Genomic DNA, 15,111 nt, shown 5'->3' on the forward strand with positions numbered 1-15,111 from the left:
CCTGCCCATCAGGCTGAGTTTCCCAGCCACTCTGGGTGGCTTCCAATCAAGTGTTAAAAACAATACAGCATTAAATATTAAAAACTTCCCTAAACAGGGCTGCCTTCAGATGTCTTTTAAAAAGATGATAACTGCTTATTTCCTTCACATCTGAAGGGAACGCGTTCCACAGAGTGGGCGCCACTACCGAGAAGGCCCTCTGTCTGGTTCCCTGTAACCTCACTTCTCGCAACGCGGGAACCGCCAGAAGGCCCTAGGTGCTGGATCTCAGTGTCCGGGCTGAACGGTGCGGGTGGAGACGCTCCTTCAGGTTTACAGCACCGAGGCCTTTTGGTTAGTCATACATAGATGTCATGTAAAAAAACAAAAAACCGAGTAGTTTATGTATTGCGTGTTACCCCAATACAGCAGTGCTTTACCTCCTAGCACGACATTGCAAACGTATTATATCGGCTTTATAGCACTTCAGCATTCTGGTTTCCACCTAAGCAACCTAAGCAAAGTGTCTGACCCATGGAATTCTAGATCCTTGGGAGAGGAAGGCACACTTTAAAAGGTTTGGGGGACAAATGCCGATAAAATCATCAATGGGACCGTTTGCATGGGCAGCTCGGGGGTGTGCTGCCCTTTTTTAATTTATCGGGTGCCTTGCATGCTGGGACATGTAGTTCGGTTGGACGCCGGAGAAGCGTCGCTGTCCGTCTCCTCGTAGCGCCTAAGGATGACGCTATGAATCCCGCGCCGCAGCGTTCCGTCTCCTTGGCGACCGGCTGCGGCCTTCTTCCTCCGCGCAAGGCAGGCGCCTCGTAGAGCTTTCGCCCGGCTGGCGGTATGACCGGGCGCCGGGGCCGGACGGGCCCGCTGCAGAGCGCGCTGCGCCGGGGTAGAGAGCTGCGGGAGCAGGTGAGCTGGAGAAACGGGATGCAGAGAGAGGAAAGGCGCGGCGGGAAGCGGATCCTGCCTGGCGCTACCGTTAATTGCAGGGAACGAGAGGCATGGGGCTAGTAGGAGGGAAAGGCGTAAGCCAGAGGTGGGGGAGCTTGCGGCCCTCCTCAGACTCGAAATTTCATTCGCCCTGACCGTTGGCAGGGCCGGCCCACCCATGAGGCAAGGTGAAGGTGGATGCCTCAGGTGGCATGATCCAGCGGGACATCATATCCCAATGCCGATCTTTCTTCCCTCCTCCCTTGTTCCTGATGTAGATATGGCCTCACCTGCTTCTTCCCAGGTAGAGAGGGGGGGGGGACGACGACACCCTTTTGGGGTCTGTCTCAGGTGCCGAAATGTCTTGGGCTGGCCCTGACCGTTGGCTCTGTTGACGGGCGTTGGGAGTCCAGCCGTCTTTGGAAAGCCACAAATCGCACGCCGAAAAGTAGTGCGCTAATTCTTTCGTTATCATTTGACAAAGTGAATCTTAGTTGTTCAATATTTTAGGTGAATGCTTTGCTCCAAGAAAGCAAGGAAGCGGGGGCTCTGGACTCTGGAAAGAAGCAAAGCCTTAGTCAGAGGTAATGTGTTTATATATATATATTCAAAAAACTCCTTCTGGTAAGCATAATGCAAATGTATTTGAGGTCAAAGGTGCAACCAGCAACATTTATTGATGCTTGTTAGTTGGTTCCTTGGATGTAAACAAATTTGATTGCAGGTCTAAAAATATTTTCAGATCCAATCCTAAAAACGATGACTTTAATGGAGATCAGTGGGACTTATTTGCTGATGTATAACTATATTGCATTAGAGGTTTGTCATAAATTTGTATTTATGCAAGGATGTTCATGAATCTAGACAGTGGTGATTGATGTGCTGAGATTTATTTTCAAAACTCTGGGAAAAGTGAATATAGTACTTGTGAAGGGCTACCTGAAAGCCTCTGACAGCTGGCTGCCTCTTCTTTTACCACCCTCACACTCATACATGCCAGCCCCCTAACACTGTTGTGGCCATTTCAGTTCCATTATTGTTCCATTCAGTTGCATTCGGTAGTGGCGCCCTCCCTTCAGATGTCAAGGAGATAAAGAACTACATAATTTTTTAGAAGACATCCGAAGGCAGCCATGTTTCAGGAAGTTTTTAATGTTTGATGTAAGAGTGGCTGGGGAAACCCAGCCAGATGGGTGGGGTATATGTAATAAAATTATTATCATCATCATCATGATAATTCTGTGCGGTGTTCATGTGCACTGGAATTATTGGTCTCCTCAGGGACTGCTGGGGCTAGAGGATGAATAGTGTCATTAAATAAGGTAAAGATAGCCCTCCTCTCCATTGTTATAGAGCTGGCCTGCAAGCCTAGGTTCAGCAAACAGAACAACGAATGATTTTTTGAAATGTGGCAGGTGAAGAAAACAATGTGAAGGGGGTGGGGGAGATGATCACTGCCTGTACATGGCTATCAGTGCAAGTGCACGTAATGCACTGTTGACATGGGTAAGGAAACAAAGAAGACCTTTCAAACATCATGTAGGTTCTGTTGCATTTCCCAGTGGCATGTCGCATGGTTTTGCACTATAAGTGAGGAATTTATCGTGTGGTATTTCATGCAGTATGGATCTGGCCCCTCTCCAGTGGGTTATCTATAAGACAAATAATGGTGACCTGATTTCAGTCTCATGTTGGCTGTTTATTTTTTTGATTAGAATGTCCATTGCCTACCAGTGTGTGCTATCTGTGAAAACCGAGAGTGCATACTCACGATCACTGAATGGTGATTATGTAAGCTTTATCTCAGGGATGAGGAACCTATAGCCCTTAAGATGTTGCTGGACTACCATTCCCATCATCCTTGACTACTGGTAATGCTGGCTGGAGCTTGTGGGAGTTAGTATACAACAATATATGGAGGGCAACAGGTTTCCCGTCTATTTTAGCTGTTAAGAAATGCTTAGGATCTCTTGACAGTTGAATCATACCTTTAAGATGTGACCCTGAGCATGTGGCCCTGCCTAGGAATGGAATTGTCTTGTTTGGGCAGACTTAGTACCAGGAGATACTAAGTACTAGGAGGTACTAAGTGGCCCACTAGAGAACTACAATCTACTTTCCCTCATCCCTGGCCAAGCACTTGGTTCAGATCTTCCAGGAGAATGAACAGTTGAGATAGTCTGCTGTGTTTTCTCAGCAAGAGAGATAGAGCAACTTGATGATGTCCAGTCTCAGTGTGCACACACTTTCTCCCTCTGCACCAGAAGAGAATATGTCCACTGTCTTTCCATATTCAGAGAAGTAATTTGTAGTGCTATGTTGGCATTAATGCTAACCTTGAGGTGAATGGGAAATTATGTGACTGATCTATTAGAACTGAGCATTTGCAGATTTGGGGGCTCAACACCTGTATTTGTGGCCGTGTAGGCAGTATATACAATGCAAGTACTGTTTTTGTTGTAGATGTTTGGAGCTGAAGAAGTCTGTTGATGAAAATATCTCTGCTCTACAGAACTTGAAGAAAGTAAGTGTTTAAGGTACAGCGTTTCTTGTTTCCACAATAATAAATCGGAGAGGAGGTTCAGAAAAATACTCTGTCAGGGTAGGACCTGAGATTACTGCATTTACCATGTCCATCCTTCAGTGGCTAACCTAAATTTGTTGTAATGTATACAACTTCCTTAGAGAGCTGTATATATAATACTATTGGTAAATGTATCCCAAAGTCAAAGGAGTCACTATTTTTTTTAAAGTATAAAGCACCGTGTGAATGTTTACCTGTAATTAACATATTTTCCGTAAATGTGATTAATGCCAGGCTATGCTAGATGGAAACACTGTTTCCATGTGCAGCTCTGGTTCGCCAGAAGCGGCTTAGTCATGCTGGCCACATGACCCGGAAGCTGTACGCTGGCTCCCTCGGCCAATAAAGCGAGATGAGCGCCGCAACCCCAGAGTCGGTCACAACTGGACCTAATGGTCAGGGGTCCCTTTACCTTTACCTTTACGCTAGATTGATATTTTAGTTCAAATCCTAATGTACACAAGAATGTTATGAAAAATCTGGTGTATTGTTATCTTGCAGTCAGATGAGCCTGCCCCTGTGGGAAATTATAATCAGAGAAAAGAAGAAGAAGGAGAAAAATTGTTAATGCTTTCTGAGCAGCTGGATAAACTTACAGCAATCTTTAGCCGGGAAGATGTGACCAAGGACTCCAGCATGTAAGTAGGTTAACAGTACAAACCTGTGGATGTCTGCTTAGAGGTAAGGCTGCAATCCTAACCCTACATATCTGTAAAGAAGCCCCACTGAATTCAGGAGACTTACTTCTGTGTATTTATGGTTAGGTTTGCAGCTTCAGTCCCATTGAGTTCAGTGGGATTTACTCCCAGATAAGTGTGTACAGGATTGCACTCTAAAACAGGTTTTTATTAATCAAGCTGGATTATTCCATGCCTGCTCAAGTCTGAGCATGGGCATCTTTATCAACATAAAACTTTATTATAAGGTAAAGGACCCCTGAATGGTTAAGTCCACTCAAAGGCGACTATGGGGTTGTGGCACTCATCTTACTTTCAGGACAAGGGAGCCGGCATTTGTCCACAGCCAGCTTTCTGGGTCATGTGGTCAGCATGACTAAACCGCTTCTGGTGCAACGGAACACCATGACGGAAGCCAGAGCGCACGAAAATGCCGTTTACCTTCCCGCTGCAGCGCTACCTGCTTATCTACTTGCACTGGCATGCTTTTAAACTGCTAGGTTGGCAGGAGCTGGGACAGAGCAACGGGAGCTCACCCCATCTTCTGATTGGCAAGCCCAAGAGGCTCAGTGGTTTAGATCACAGCACCCTTAATAAGAGTTCCAGATGTATAGTCATTGATGCTTTGTCTGCTACATAATTTTAGCTTTATCTGACATAATTGGACAATTGTTAATTACTACCTACCCCAAAGTTAAGGGATGAGACTGCTTAGAAATATTAATGTATTCAAAATATGAAATTGGGGAATTATTGAAACCCCTGGTCCTTATACCCCTAGAACAAGAAAGGGGAAGTTTTTTACAATATTGTCTGCATCAGTGGTTGATTAGAATAAGCAGTTGTCAAAAGACTGTGATGGACTCTGTTTCTTTTTGGGTTAGCAATACAAAAAGGAAGGGCAGCCCAAAAACACTACAAGAAAACGAAGAAAGTGAAGAGGAAGATGATGATGATGAGGAGGAAGATGATGATGAAGAAGAAGAAGAAAGTACACAGGACGATGGTGATGATGAAGAGGATGGTGAAGATGAAGACAAACTCGGAGATGATTCAGCTATTAAAAATTTTATCACTCTTGGTGATTTTTCTGCACAGCAGGAAGGCGACCTGACCTTTAAAGTAAGTAAAATATAATATTATTAGTTTATGTGGGCTCACTAAGTACTATAGCTGTGTAGGATTTGTTTGTTCATTTGGTGTAGACATTGCATAAGTCAATCATCACCAATCCCACTCTGATGCCTTCTTGCAGTGTCCAAATCTCTATTTGATTATGCTACACGAGTCTAGCAGTGATGCTTTTTCCCTAGGGTAACAAAGTCAATCAATGCTGCCATGCATGTGATAGGTACCAAGTTGGCTCGTGATGCCAGGTAGCCTAATAGGAACAGGTGGCCATTATAATTGTTATAGCTGGAGAGAGATGTGCACTGTATAGGAGAGGGGAGCAGCAGTGCACCTCCATCCCTGCAGCCTCCTTATACATGAGGATAAGACTTTATCCCTATTACACTTTTTCTCCAAGTGTACTACTCTCACATGAGAAGATTGCTATAGGTACTAAATATATGACTGGTGAGTCCATATTCTAGGGTGGGAGGAGGCTTTTCCCTGCTGTCCATCCCTCACCTCTTCCTTCCTAGTTGTAGCTTTTTTCTTTTGTCCCCTACCATTTAATGTGAACATTGAGAATCAAGGTTAGCCCACCACCTGCATAGGCCTATCCTGGGTTCAGTTCCTTGGTCTTCCCAGAGTGTGTCTCTCTAGATTGTAGCAACGAGGCAGGATTCAAGATCAAGCTTTTATATGTGTGATGTTGGAAGCCCAATATAACAGCTAGCTCAGTCTTAAGAGCATCTGTAAACCATTCAATATTTACATGCCCAACTCTAGGATCTTCCACAGTAATATTATTCATCAATTGGTAGAAATATAAGAATAGCAGTCACTTTGGGTAGAAGCAACAAACGTAGACCACTAGGCCTCTGCTTTCATCATATGTTCAGCACAGAATATCTTTAAACCCTTGTGTATTAATTTAGTTTCTTCCCCTCTCTTTGTTTTCAATACTGAAGAAAGGCGAAGTTCTGCTTATCCTTGAGAAAAAGCCTGACGGTTGGTGGCTGGCTAAAAACTCCAGAGGGGAGAGGGGCCTTGTGCCTAAAACCTACCTTATGGTTGGTATGCTTCTACTTTTCTCTTTCTAGTCAGTTCCATGTTTAATGTTATTGTTGGCATCTTTCCACCTTAGTGGGCTTGCAGTGTTTCTCTAGGTGAAAGCAGGGGTGAAATAATTTTCATGGGCTGATTCAGCTGTTTAGACAGCGATATGGAAAATAACTACCAAGCTTTCATCTTTCCCAAGATTGTGGTGTGGTGGAATGTGGGGATGGCATTTTTTAGTGCTATAGAAATAAAACCCAGTAGCATGCCAACTGGTAGATATTTTCTGTCATTCCCCAAATACTTCAGACTGCTTTCTTGAGACACCCAGCCAAACATAACATCTTAGGGCGGTTCCAGACTGTTGCTATTTTCAGGTAAGATTCAATTACATCATGGCAAATTCAGATTGTGCAATTATAGATGATAGAGAGGTCTTGTGCAACACACCCTTAAAAAAAAAATCAAACAGACTTTTTGGGATAAAAGAAAGTGACAGGAAAATGCACTGGAAACAACACTTACTTTGACACAATGTCAGCTAACTTCCCTCCAAACAAATCAGAATAAATACTCAGTAGCAACCCAGTATCCAACCCAGGGTGTATTCACAAAGGAGCAAGAATTTGAAGCAAGAATTTCCACATCTACTATAACGTAAGATCACACAACTTCCTTTTTAAAATAAAAAAAAAGATATAGAATGTTATTGACTGTTGCAATGGATCAACTTTGTAGGTGAAAGATGAGGAAGAGGGCCAAGAACCAAGTGAAGAGGAAACCGAGGAAGATATAGAGGTGGCAGATGAAACGGAAGGAGGGGCCAACATTCTGAAAAGGTAAAGGGACCAGAGCTGTGAGTGGAAATGCATCATCATGCTGCTGTTGTGATGGGGGCTTCTTCACTACAGAAGCTTCCTTGCGTCATTTGTGTATCTCTGATTTGAATTTGACTGATTTCAGTCCTGATTTGTATCTACTACAAGAGCAAACACAGTGGGAGATGGTAAAGCCTTTTAAACCAGGGCTCTGCATAATGGGAAAATAATGGGAAAAGTCAGATAGTTGTTTATTTCCTTGACATCTGACGGGTGTTCCACAGGGCGGGCGCTACTACTGAGAAGTCCCTCTGCCTGGTTCCCTGTAACCTCACTTCTCGCAGTGAGGGAACCGCCCGAAGGCCCTCGGAGCTGGACCTCAGTGGCTGGGCTGGACAATGGGTGTGGAGATGTTCCTTTAGGTATACTGGGCCGAGGTTTGCAGTAGTGATAGTTTGGGAAGGCATTCCTGAACTGGAATTTATAAGACTCCTGAAGAATCCTGCGAAAAGTGAATGATTTATTTAATGTAATTTAAGGAACTTCATTTCTACATTATTACAGTAGAGCAGCCGTAAATCTGGTACTGTTTCTTTTAAGAACACTTGTGCCTTCAATTTGTTACTGCTCTTGTGGAACATTTTGTAATGGCGTTTTAATTGTGCTGTACACTACCCATGGTTCCTGTTTGGGTGGAAGGGCAGTGTAGAAATCAAACAAACAAGCTGACAAAATAGGTACAACAGTGATCAGACCACTTTCACATGGTAGTGAAAGGCAGGCGAATAGTGCGAAAACTAAGGCTGCCTTAGCCACAAAACTGAATTAAAAAAGATTCCAGTCTCAGTTACCACATGGTCAGAATATAGATTAAATGGTTTTTCCCAGTGGGACCATCACTCAGTGTGTCATTTTACAACCCATCACCATAATCACATATTGAGTGTCAATTTGCCCATCTGTATATTTGCAGTTAATTGATTTGTGGATCAGCTTTGTTTTATGTTCTTATTTTTATGCTACCTACAGAACAGATTCACACTGGAGTGCTGTTAAAAAGGCCATCACAGAGGTAAGCCTGTGTTTTATCATTTGCATACCATTCATGATTATTGATATTTTGCTTTGTTTTTCTTACAAAACCAGACAGCCAAACTGGTACTCTTATTTCATATGGTACTCCCTCTTTCAAACAGTCCAACTCTGGACAGCAAAGTTAGCAAACTGAGTATCAGTTTGCTTGAAAAGGGCAGGAACAGTGCAGTTCTATTCATGTTTACACACGAGGAAGTTCCACTGTGTTTAGTGGGGCTTACTTCTAGGTACTATAATGTAAAGAATTGCAGCTGCAGAGTGTTTCTACTTGTTCATCCAGTGGCTCTTCAAAATACTTGATGTTCAGTGACTTGCTACTTAAAGACTAATATGGAGCCAGAAGCAAACTGATAAATGGAAGCAATATCAAGGTTGAATTATCTCTCTTCTTAATAGAATAATACCTTAGATGCACTGACAACTATGGGAGCAGTTCCTGCAGGATTCCGACCTTCAACACTTGCACAGCTCTTGGAAGAAGGTAGGAGTTTTGTAAAACTACTCTGTTAAATCCAGAGCTCCCAAGGTATGAAGCAAGTTTATCTTAGGAGGTGTGAACATTTATTGGGAGGTGACCAAAGTTCTGATGGCAGAATGTTGTAATTGTATTTGTGAGGGTGTTTTTTTTAGCCAAGTGGGGTATTTTTATGAAATAAATATTTTTATTGCATTTTTCATTTCTTTAAGTTCTGGATAGCAGTGTGTCAGGGTGGGTATTGGAGCAGGTCAGCAATAGCTCACAAGGTGTCAGTGAAATTAACTATTTAGTCAAAGAAGCAAACAGCCCAGGCCTAGTGAGCACAGCAACTAGATCTTGCCCCAATGAAGCTTTGCCAGGACTGAAGGTCTGTCTCCTACTCCTATTCCCCCAATTCCTTCCCATGCAATCTGAGGTTCCTTCATCTTGCCTGTCTTTTCTCCGCCTTTCCTATACCACTTCAGATTCTGGGAAACCAGAGGGGAGGGAGCTGGTTGGAGCAGGAGGGGGAGACCCCCGGCGTCTTCAGCAGCCTGGCTCATCTCTGTTTCTTGCCCCCCTCCCAGCCTCTGCTTCTGCCTCTGAGTCCGGACTGCTCTCTGCCACAGCCTCTTCCTGCTCACTAAACCCTGTTACTGCTTCAGTTTCTGCTCCCTCGTTTCCCTCTGTCCACTCATTATTGTCCCACCACCAATCCCCTGGCTCTGAGCCTTCTTTCCTTGGGGTTTCCTTGGGGGTTCCCCAGCTGGCATCTCCCACCACTCCTCTGCATCCAGTCAGTCCATGATACAGTGGTGACAGAAATCTTTTAACAGAGTTTAAAAAATGCCTCTTTTCTATTGGAAAAACACCCCCGAAACTCCGAGCATCCTCCAGTATGCGCAGCCCTGGAAAAGGCATTTCCCCTCTCCTCCAGTGTGCTCAGTGACATATATCAGAATGATATATGCACACTAATCTTCTGGCAAACCACTAATCTTCTGGCAAGAAGAGCGAGACAGAGCAAGAAGAGCAAGATGTCAGTATGTTTAAGATTAGGATGTCAGTCTGTAATTGTGCTACTGCTGAAGTCATAAAGTTACTTACTTGCAAATTCCATTGAAGATAACCAAGATAAAGGGAGATGGGAAAATAAACACACTAAAAATAAGCATTGTTCTTCCAGGAGTTCAGTTTCGGGCTTCTTACTTCTTACAACCTGAGCTCACACCTTCCAATCTTTCTTTCCGAGATCTAGTGTGGAACCCGGAAAAAGGCACTGTAAGTATTTGCTCTCAATAAAGGCCAGATAAACTCTCTTTAGGGTAGCAGAAAATGGGGAAATTGGAGAAAACGTGTTATGCAATAACATATTACGAAGTAAATGTAGCTGTAAGATGTAAAACTCTGGTCCCTGCTTCCTTTCTTTCAGATTCAGTCAAGGCCAACTCGGCTGTCACTGATTGTGACCCTATGGAACTGTAAAGGGATTCCTTTTCCTGGAATGAGCATACAAGTCCTGAGTAGACATGTCCGACTCTGCCTTTTTGACGGTAACAGAGTGAGTTCTACAAATCACTTAACCTGAGTGGTTAAAATTTGAACTTCTTCCAATATCTTGATCACATTTATGAAACAGGAAGCATGTGTCTACTCGTTGTCAACAGCTATTTTGTGGAGGATTTAAACAGTTGCTGCCTATAACTTATTTGCATACAGTTCTTTGTTCTGCATTTTAAAAGCTTATCAGATTTCAGTTAATTTGTACCTGAGAAAGTATTCCAGACTTTTCCTTTCTGGCTATCCTGTCTTATATCTGCCGCATTGCATGATATTTATCTGTGCACGACCCATGTGCAGCATTGACATATTTAGGGTCCATGAAATTTAACTCAAAATTGACTCACTGAAATTAATGGACGTTGCTAAGCTAGGTTCATTAATTTCAGTAGATGTGTTCTGAGTAAAATGTTGCACACCATCCTCAGTGCCAAATAAGTTGATTAGTCTGCCATCCCTCCTTATCAGAGAGCTGATGGATAATGGACCTGATTTTTACAACACCCTTAAACATGTACTTAGTAATTCTCTCTTTTTTTGAAATTAATTTTTATTCAAATTTCCAATAACCAATCCATTTATAATTTAACATCCAATTTAACTTATACATTCTTTTTGACTTCCATTAGCCTATCTGACAATTTTCATATTTATCACAACTTCTCACATTTCATACATTTATGTTGCACTTTGACAATCCCTATTTTATCATCTCTTTTAAGCGACATTCCAGTTTATTTTTTCACAGAGCTTCTTGAAATCCAACAAGCATTATTTCCTGATCACACACAGTTTTCATATACTCTGTAAATTTGTTCCAGTCCTCGGTGAATCTCTGATCGCGTTGGTTTCGAATTTTCCCAGTTAATTTGTCCATTTCTGCGTACTCCATCAGTTTCATTCTCCATTCTTCCCTCGTTGGCATTTCTTCCTGTTTCCACCTTTGGGCCAACAAAATTCTGGCTGCTGTTACTGCATATCTAAATAACTTCACATCTTTCTTTCCAACATCATTCCCTACTATACCAAGTAAAAATGCTTCTGGTTTCTTTACAAAATGTACTTAGTAATTCTCAAAGGCAGGATTTGCATTGTTCTCCATTGCAGAGTGAAAGCATCAGTTTGTGATAGGCTGGATTCAGTGATCATATTTCTAAATTTCATGAGCTAAAAAAGGTGAAGGTTGGTCATTCAAACATAAGCTGATCTTGTAATGAAATAGTTCCCCATTCTTCATTGCGTTAATCTACACTGCTATATTCAAATGTTAATTATTTTCTTGTTTTAGATACTGAGTAATATTCATACAGTTAGAGCTACGTGGCAACCTAAAAATCCCAAAACATGGACCTTTTCTCCACGGGTAAGAATACTGAGGAGATTATTGATAGATTTGACCTGGTAAATTTCGCATAACTTTGTAGGATTGTGATCTGTAGTATGTACAATTAATTCTAGCGCAATCTGATACAGTGGTACCTCGCAAGACGAAATTAATTCGTTCTACGAGTTTTTTCGTTTTGCGATTTTTTCGTCTTGTGAAGCACGGACTTTGGAAAAGCTTCAAAAATCACCAAAGTCTTCAAAAACCTCAAAAAAGGCTACCACACTGCGTGCTATGAGTTGCTCCTCGAAGTCAAGTTGCAACTGCACCCCCTGAATGCACGGTTTTAAGAAAAAGGAAACAAACTTGCAAGACAAAGGAAACAAACTTGCAAGACGTTTTCGTCTTGCGAAGCAAGCCCATAGGGAAATTCGTCTTGCGAAGCAACTCAAAAAACGAAAAACTCTTTTGTCTTGCGAGTTTTTCGTCTTACGAGGCATTCATCTTGCGAGGTACCACTGTAATAATCTTCCTCCCTGCCATTTTTTTTTAATAATAATAATTAACCAAAATGCTAGTTAAGCATTACTTGTGATTTAGAGGAGGGGAACTGAGCCATAGAAACACATGCCAAGTTCTCAGTTGCCAAGCAGAATGAATTTAAGTGCTATGAGGTTTGATCTCTGGCAACCACATCTTGGAACTGTATTGATAAAATCCTGCTGACTTGAGGATCAAACTAGATAAGACACGGGAAATTCATTTGCTGTTTCTTTCTTTTACAAAAATAAAAAAGCAGCTTGGGTAGAGGGTCAGAGCGTTGGAGAAGGAAGGGCAAAAGGTTTTACTCATCTAAATTCTCTTCCCATCTCCTATTTGCTGTGCTAAGAATAAGATGAGCAAATAGCACCTGGGAATAATTTGGAACAGGAAAGCTGCTCAGGGCATTAATCCCCCACCTTCACCAGGGGTCAGCAAACTTTTTCAGCAGGGGGCCGGTCCATCGTCCCTCAGACCATGTGGGGGGCCGGACTATATTTTGAAGAAAAATAATGAAAGAATTCCTATGCCCCACAAATAACCCAGAGATGCATTTTAAATAAAAGCACACATTCTACTCATGTAAAAACATGCTGATTCCTGGACCGTCCGTGGGCCGGATTGAGAAGGTGAATGGGCCAGCCCCGGCCCCCAGGCCTTAGTTTGCCTACCCATGCTCATCACTGCCTCTCAAATTGAATTCCACTCACTTGCTTTGCATTTGGCACTAAATAATCACAAGTTATTTAATCACAAGTTAAATAATCACAAGGCAGGGGTACCTTTACCTTTTCCTTTAATCACAAGTTACTTCTATGTGCTGAAGGAAGTGCCATGGATTGTTCAGCAGGTGGCAGTGTTTCTTCAGAATCAGTGTTGAAGTCACACAGCAAGTGGGAGCTCCTGGGGCTCCAGAAGCAGCTGTCTGCAGGCAAATGCTTCAAATATGAATTTGTCCCTGTTTTGAAATTATATTGCATCTCAGTATTAACAAGTCTACTGGATACCCCTGTGGCATGGTTTAATTGTTTATCTCTGGGTATATTTGCTTGTTTCTTTTTGATCCACATATAGCAGTGGAAAGCCATGATGTTATGACATTGTGAGTACCCTCCCTGCCCCAACAGCAGCCAGTGAGGAAAAGTGCATGGTGCATTTCCATTGCCACACATTAGTGGTGAAGAGAACTCACAGGCTTGCCATTTTTGACAGCACCCATCCATTCTTCATCATATCTAATTTTGTCCTTAGCTTGTCACAGTTCATGTACAGGGGGAATTTGTTGAGTGAAAGGAAGGCATTGAAGAGGTGCTGAAACCTCTGTCATCAAGTTGAGCTTTGCTTGCTTGGATCACCAGTTTAGAGTATGAACAAGGGAAGAAGGCTTCAAGAGGAGCTGCCTTCAGATAAGGAGGACACTGCAAAATGGATCTTCTTTGGAAGCTGGTGCTTATATCTTTGTGGAAAATAAAACACAATGCCCTCCTGGTTGTTGTGTAGCTTGCTGACCACTATAGGATTTTGTGTGTATTCCCTGGTTGTATCACTTAGTTGTGTGCAACAATTTCATACAAAACTAGGTGGCATGAAAAGATAGAGATTGTTGGTGATGCTTGTGATTTGATTTAATAGTATATTTCTGAAAGGAAATGGAAGAATTCTATTGGTGTTTCAAGAGAATCTTGAAATAAAATGCTTAGAAATATTTGCTGCTGCTTCTTTTTTACATTTTTAGGTGACTGGCATCTTACCGTGCCTGCTTGACGGTGATTGTTTTATTAGATCCAATTCCCCATCTCCGGACATAGGCATATTATTTGAACTTGGGATCACTTACATTCGGAATGTAAGTTCTCACAGGTGATTCAGTGCATGAAACTATTAGAAGACAGGCTGTCTGTTGGTATTTCTTTTATATACAAAGAGCTTGGCATCAAACCACAGGAATGAAGTAGAAGTCGGTTTCAGTATCACAAGAATTCCAACCTCCCCTTAGGACTGGCACATAATTTATTAGTATGAATTGCCATTCTCCTGCTTGGTGATTGGGCTGGCTGATTGTTAAGCTGTGTATACTTGAGGTTAAGGTTAATAAATCAAATTTATTTGATAAGACAAAAGTGAAAGTGATGTGCAGACTACCAGCCTATATTTCTTTACCTTCCTTTTTGGGGTTGCTCATGAAATATTGAAGGGCACGCACATTAAGAACATAAGAGCAGCCCTGCTGCACTGGGCCAAATGCACATTGAGTCCAGCATCTTGTTCTTAAAGTAGCTCACTAGGTACCTGTGGGAAGCCCACAAGCAGTGACAGAGGAAGCCGCTCAGGTGCCTGGGGTGATGCAAGCCACCCATAAGGATGGGGCACACCGTGGGGCCTCTGGAGTCTGCCTGCCTTCTCCCATTCAGCTGCCCTACAGCTGGGGGGTGGGGTGGGGAGGCAGCAAGCAGATGTGTGGCTCGGGCATGCTGCAGGCTCCGTGGTGAGTACCGCCCGGCATTTTGTCACACCCTTCAGGGGTGACACCCAGGGTGAACCACCCCCACCGCACCCCCTTCCTTCACCTCTGCCCACAAGCAGGACTGGAGTGCAGTAGTGCTCTCTGCATTTGCTGTTCCCACAAACTGGTATCCTGAGGCAGACTGCCTCCAACTGTCCTATTGTCATCATAACCGGTATCCATTGATAGCCTCATCCTCCATGAATTTGTCTAGTCCTCTTTAAAAACCATCCACCTTGATGGCCATTGCAACATATTTTAACTGTGTACTGTGTGAAGTAGCACTTTGTTTTGTCTGTCCTGAATTTCCCCAACATTTGCTTTTATTGGATGGCCTTGTTTCTCTCTGGTTAGCCACTGAACCATAGCTGTCAACGTTTCCCTTTTTTTTAGGGGAATTCGCTTATTCCGAATAGGATTCCTCACAAGAAAGGGGAAAAGTTGACAGCTATGCACTGAACCC

The 15,111-nt window shown here is 42.8% G+C and overlaps 1 protein-coding gene across 3 annotated transcripts in view; it reads left to right on the top strand.

Moving 5' to 3' along the window:
• Positions 1 to 743: 743 nt before the first annotated feature.
• The window catches only part of NPHP1 (nephrocystin 1), a 37,619-nt gene continuing 23,251 nt past the window's right edge, over positions 744 to 15,111 (top strand). The window contains exons 1-13 of one of the 3 annotated variants that reach the window (XM_083733337.1): positions 744 to 903; positions 1,435 to 1,508; positions 3,388 to 3,448; positions 4,010 to 4,146; positions 5,070 to 5,307; positions 6,264 to 6,365; positions 7,090 to 7,190; positions 8,199 to 8,241; positions 8,661 to 8,745; positions 9,908 to 10,002; positions 10,154 to 10,282; positions 11,570 to 11,644; positions 13,881 to 13,991. In XM_083733337.1, the coding sequence (XP_083589463.1) occupies positions 832 to 903; positions 1,435 to 1,508; positions 3,388 to 3,448; positions 4,010 to 4,146; positions 5,070 to 5,307; positions 6,264 to 6,365; positions 7,090 to 7,190; positions 8,199 to 8,241; positions 8,661 to 8,745; positions 9,908 to 10,002; positions 10,154 to 10,282; positions 11,570 to 11,644; positions 13,881 to 13,991 (1,323 nt within the window). In that variant the 5' untranslated portion in view covers positions 744 to 831. Of the gene's footprint in view, positions 904 to 1,434; positions 1,509 to 3,387; positions 3,462 to 4,009; positions 4,147 to 5,069; positions 5,308 to 6,263; positions 6,370 to 7,089; positions 7,191 to 8,198; positions 8,242 to 8,660; positions 8,746 to 9,907; positions 10,003 to 10,153; positions 10,283 to 11,569; positions 11,645 to 13,880; positions 13,992 to 15,111 lie in introns of all 3 variants that reach the window. The other 2 variants (XM_083733338.1, XM_083733339.1) reach the window with 2 other exon arrangements.

Source organism: Podarcis gaigeae (assembly GCF_964106915.1).
Source record: "Podarcis gaigeae genome assembly, chromosome: 3".
NCBI lineage: Eukaryota > Metazoa > Chordata > Lepidosauria > Squamata > Lacertidae > Podarcis > Podarcis gaigeae.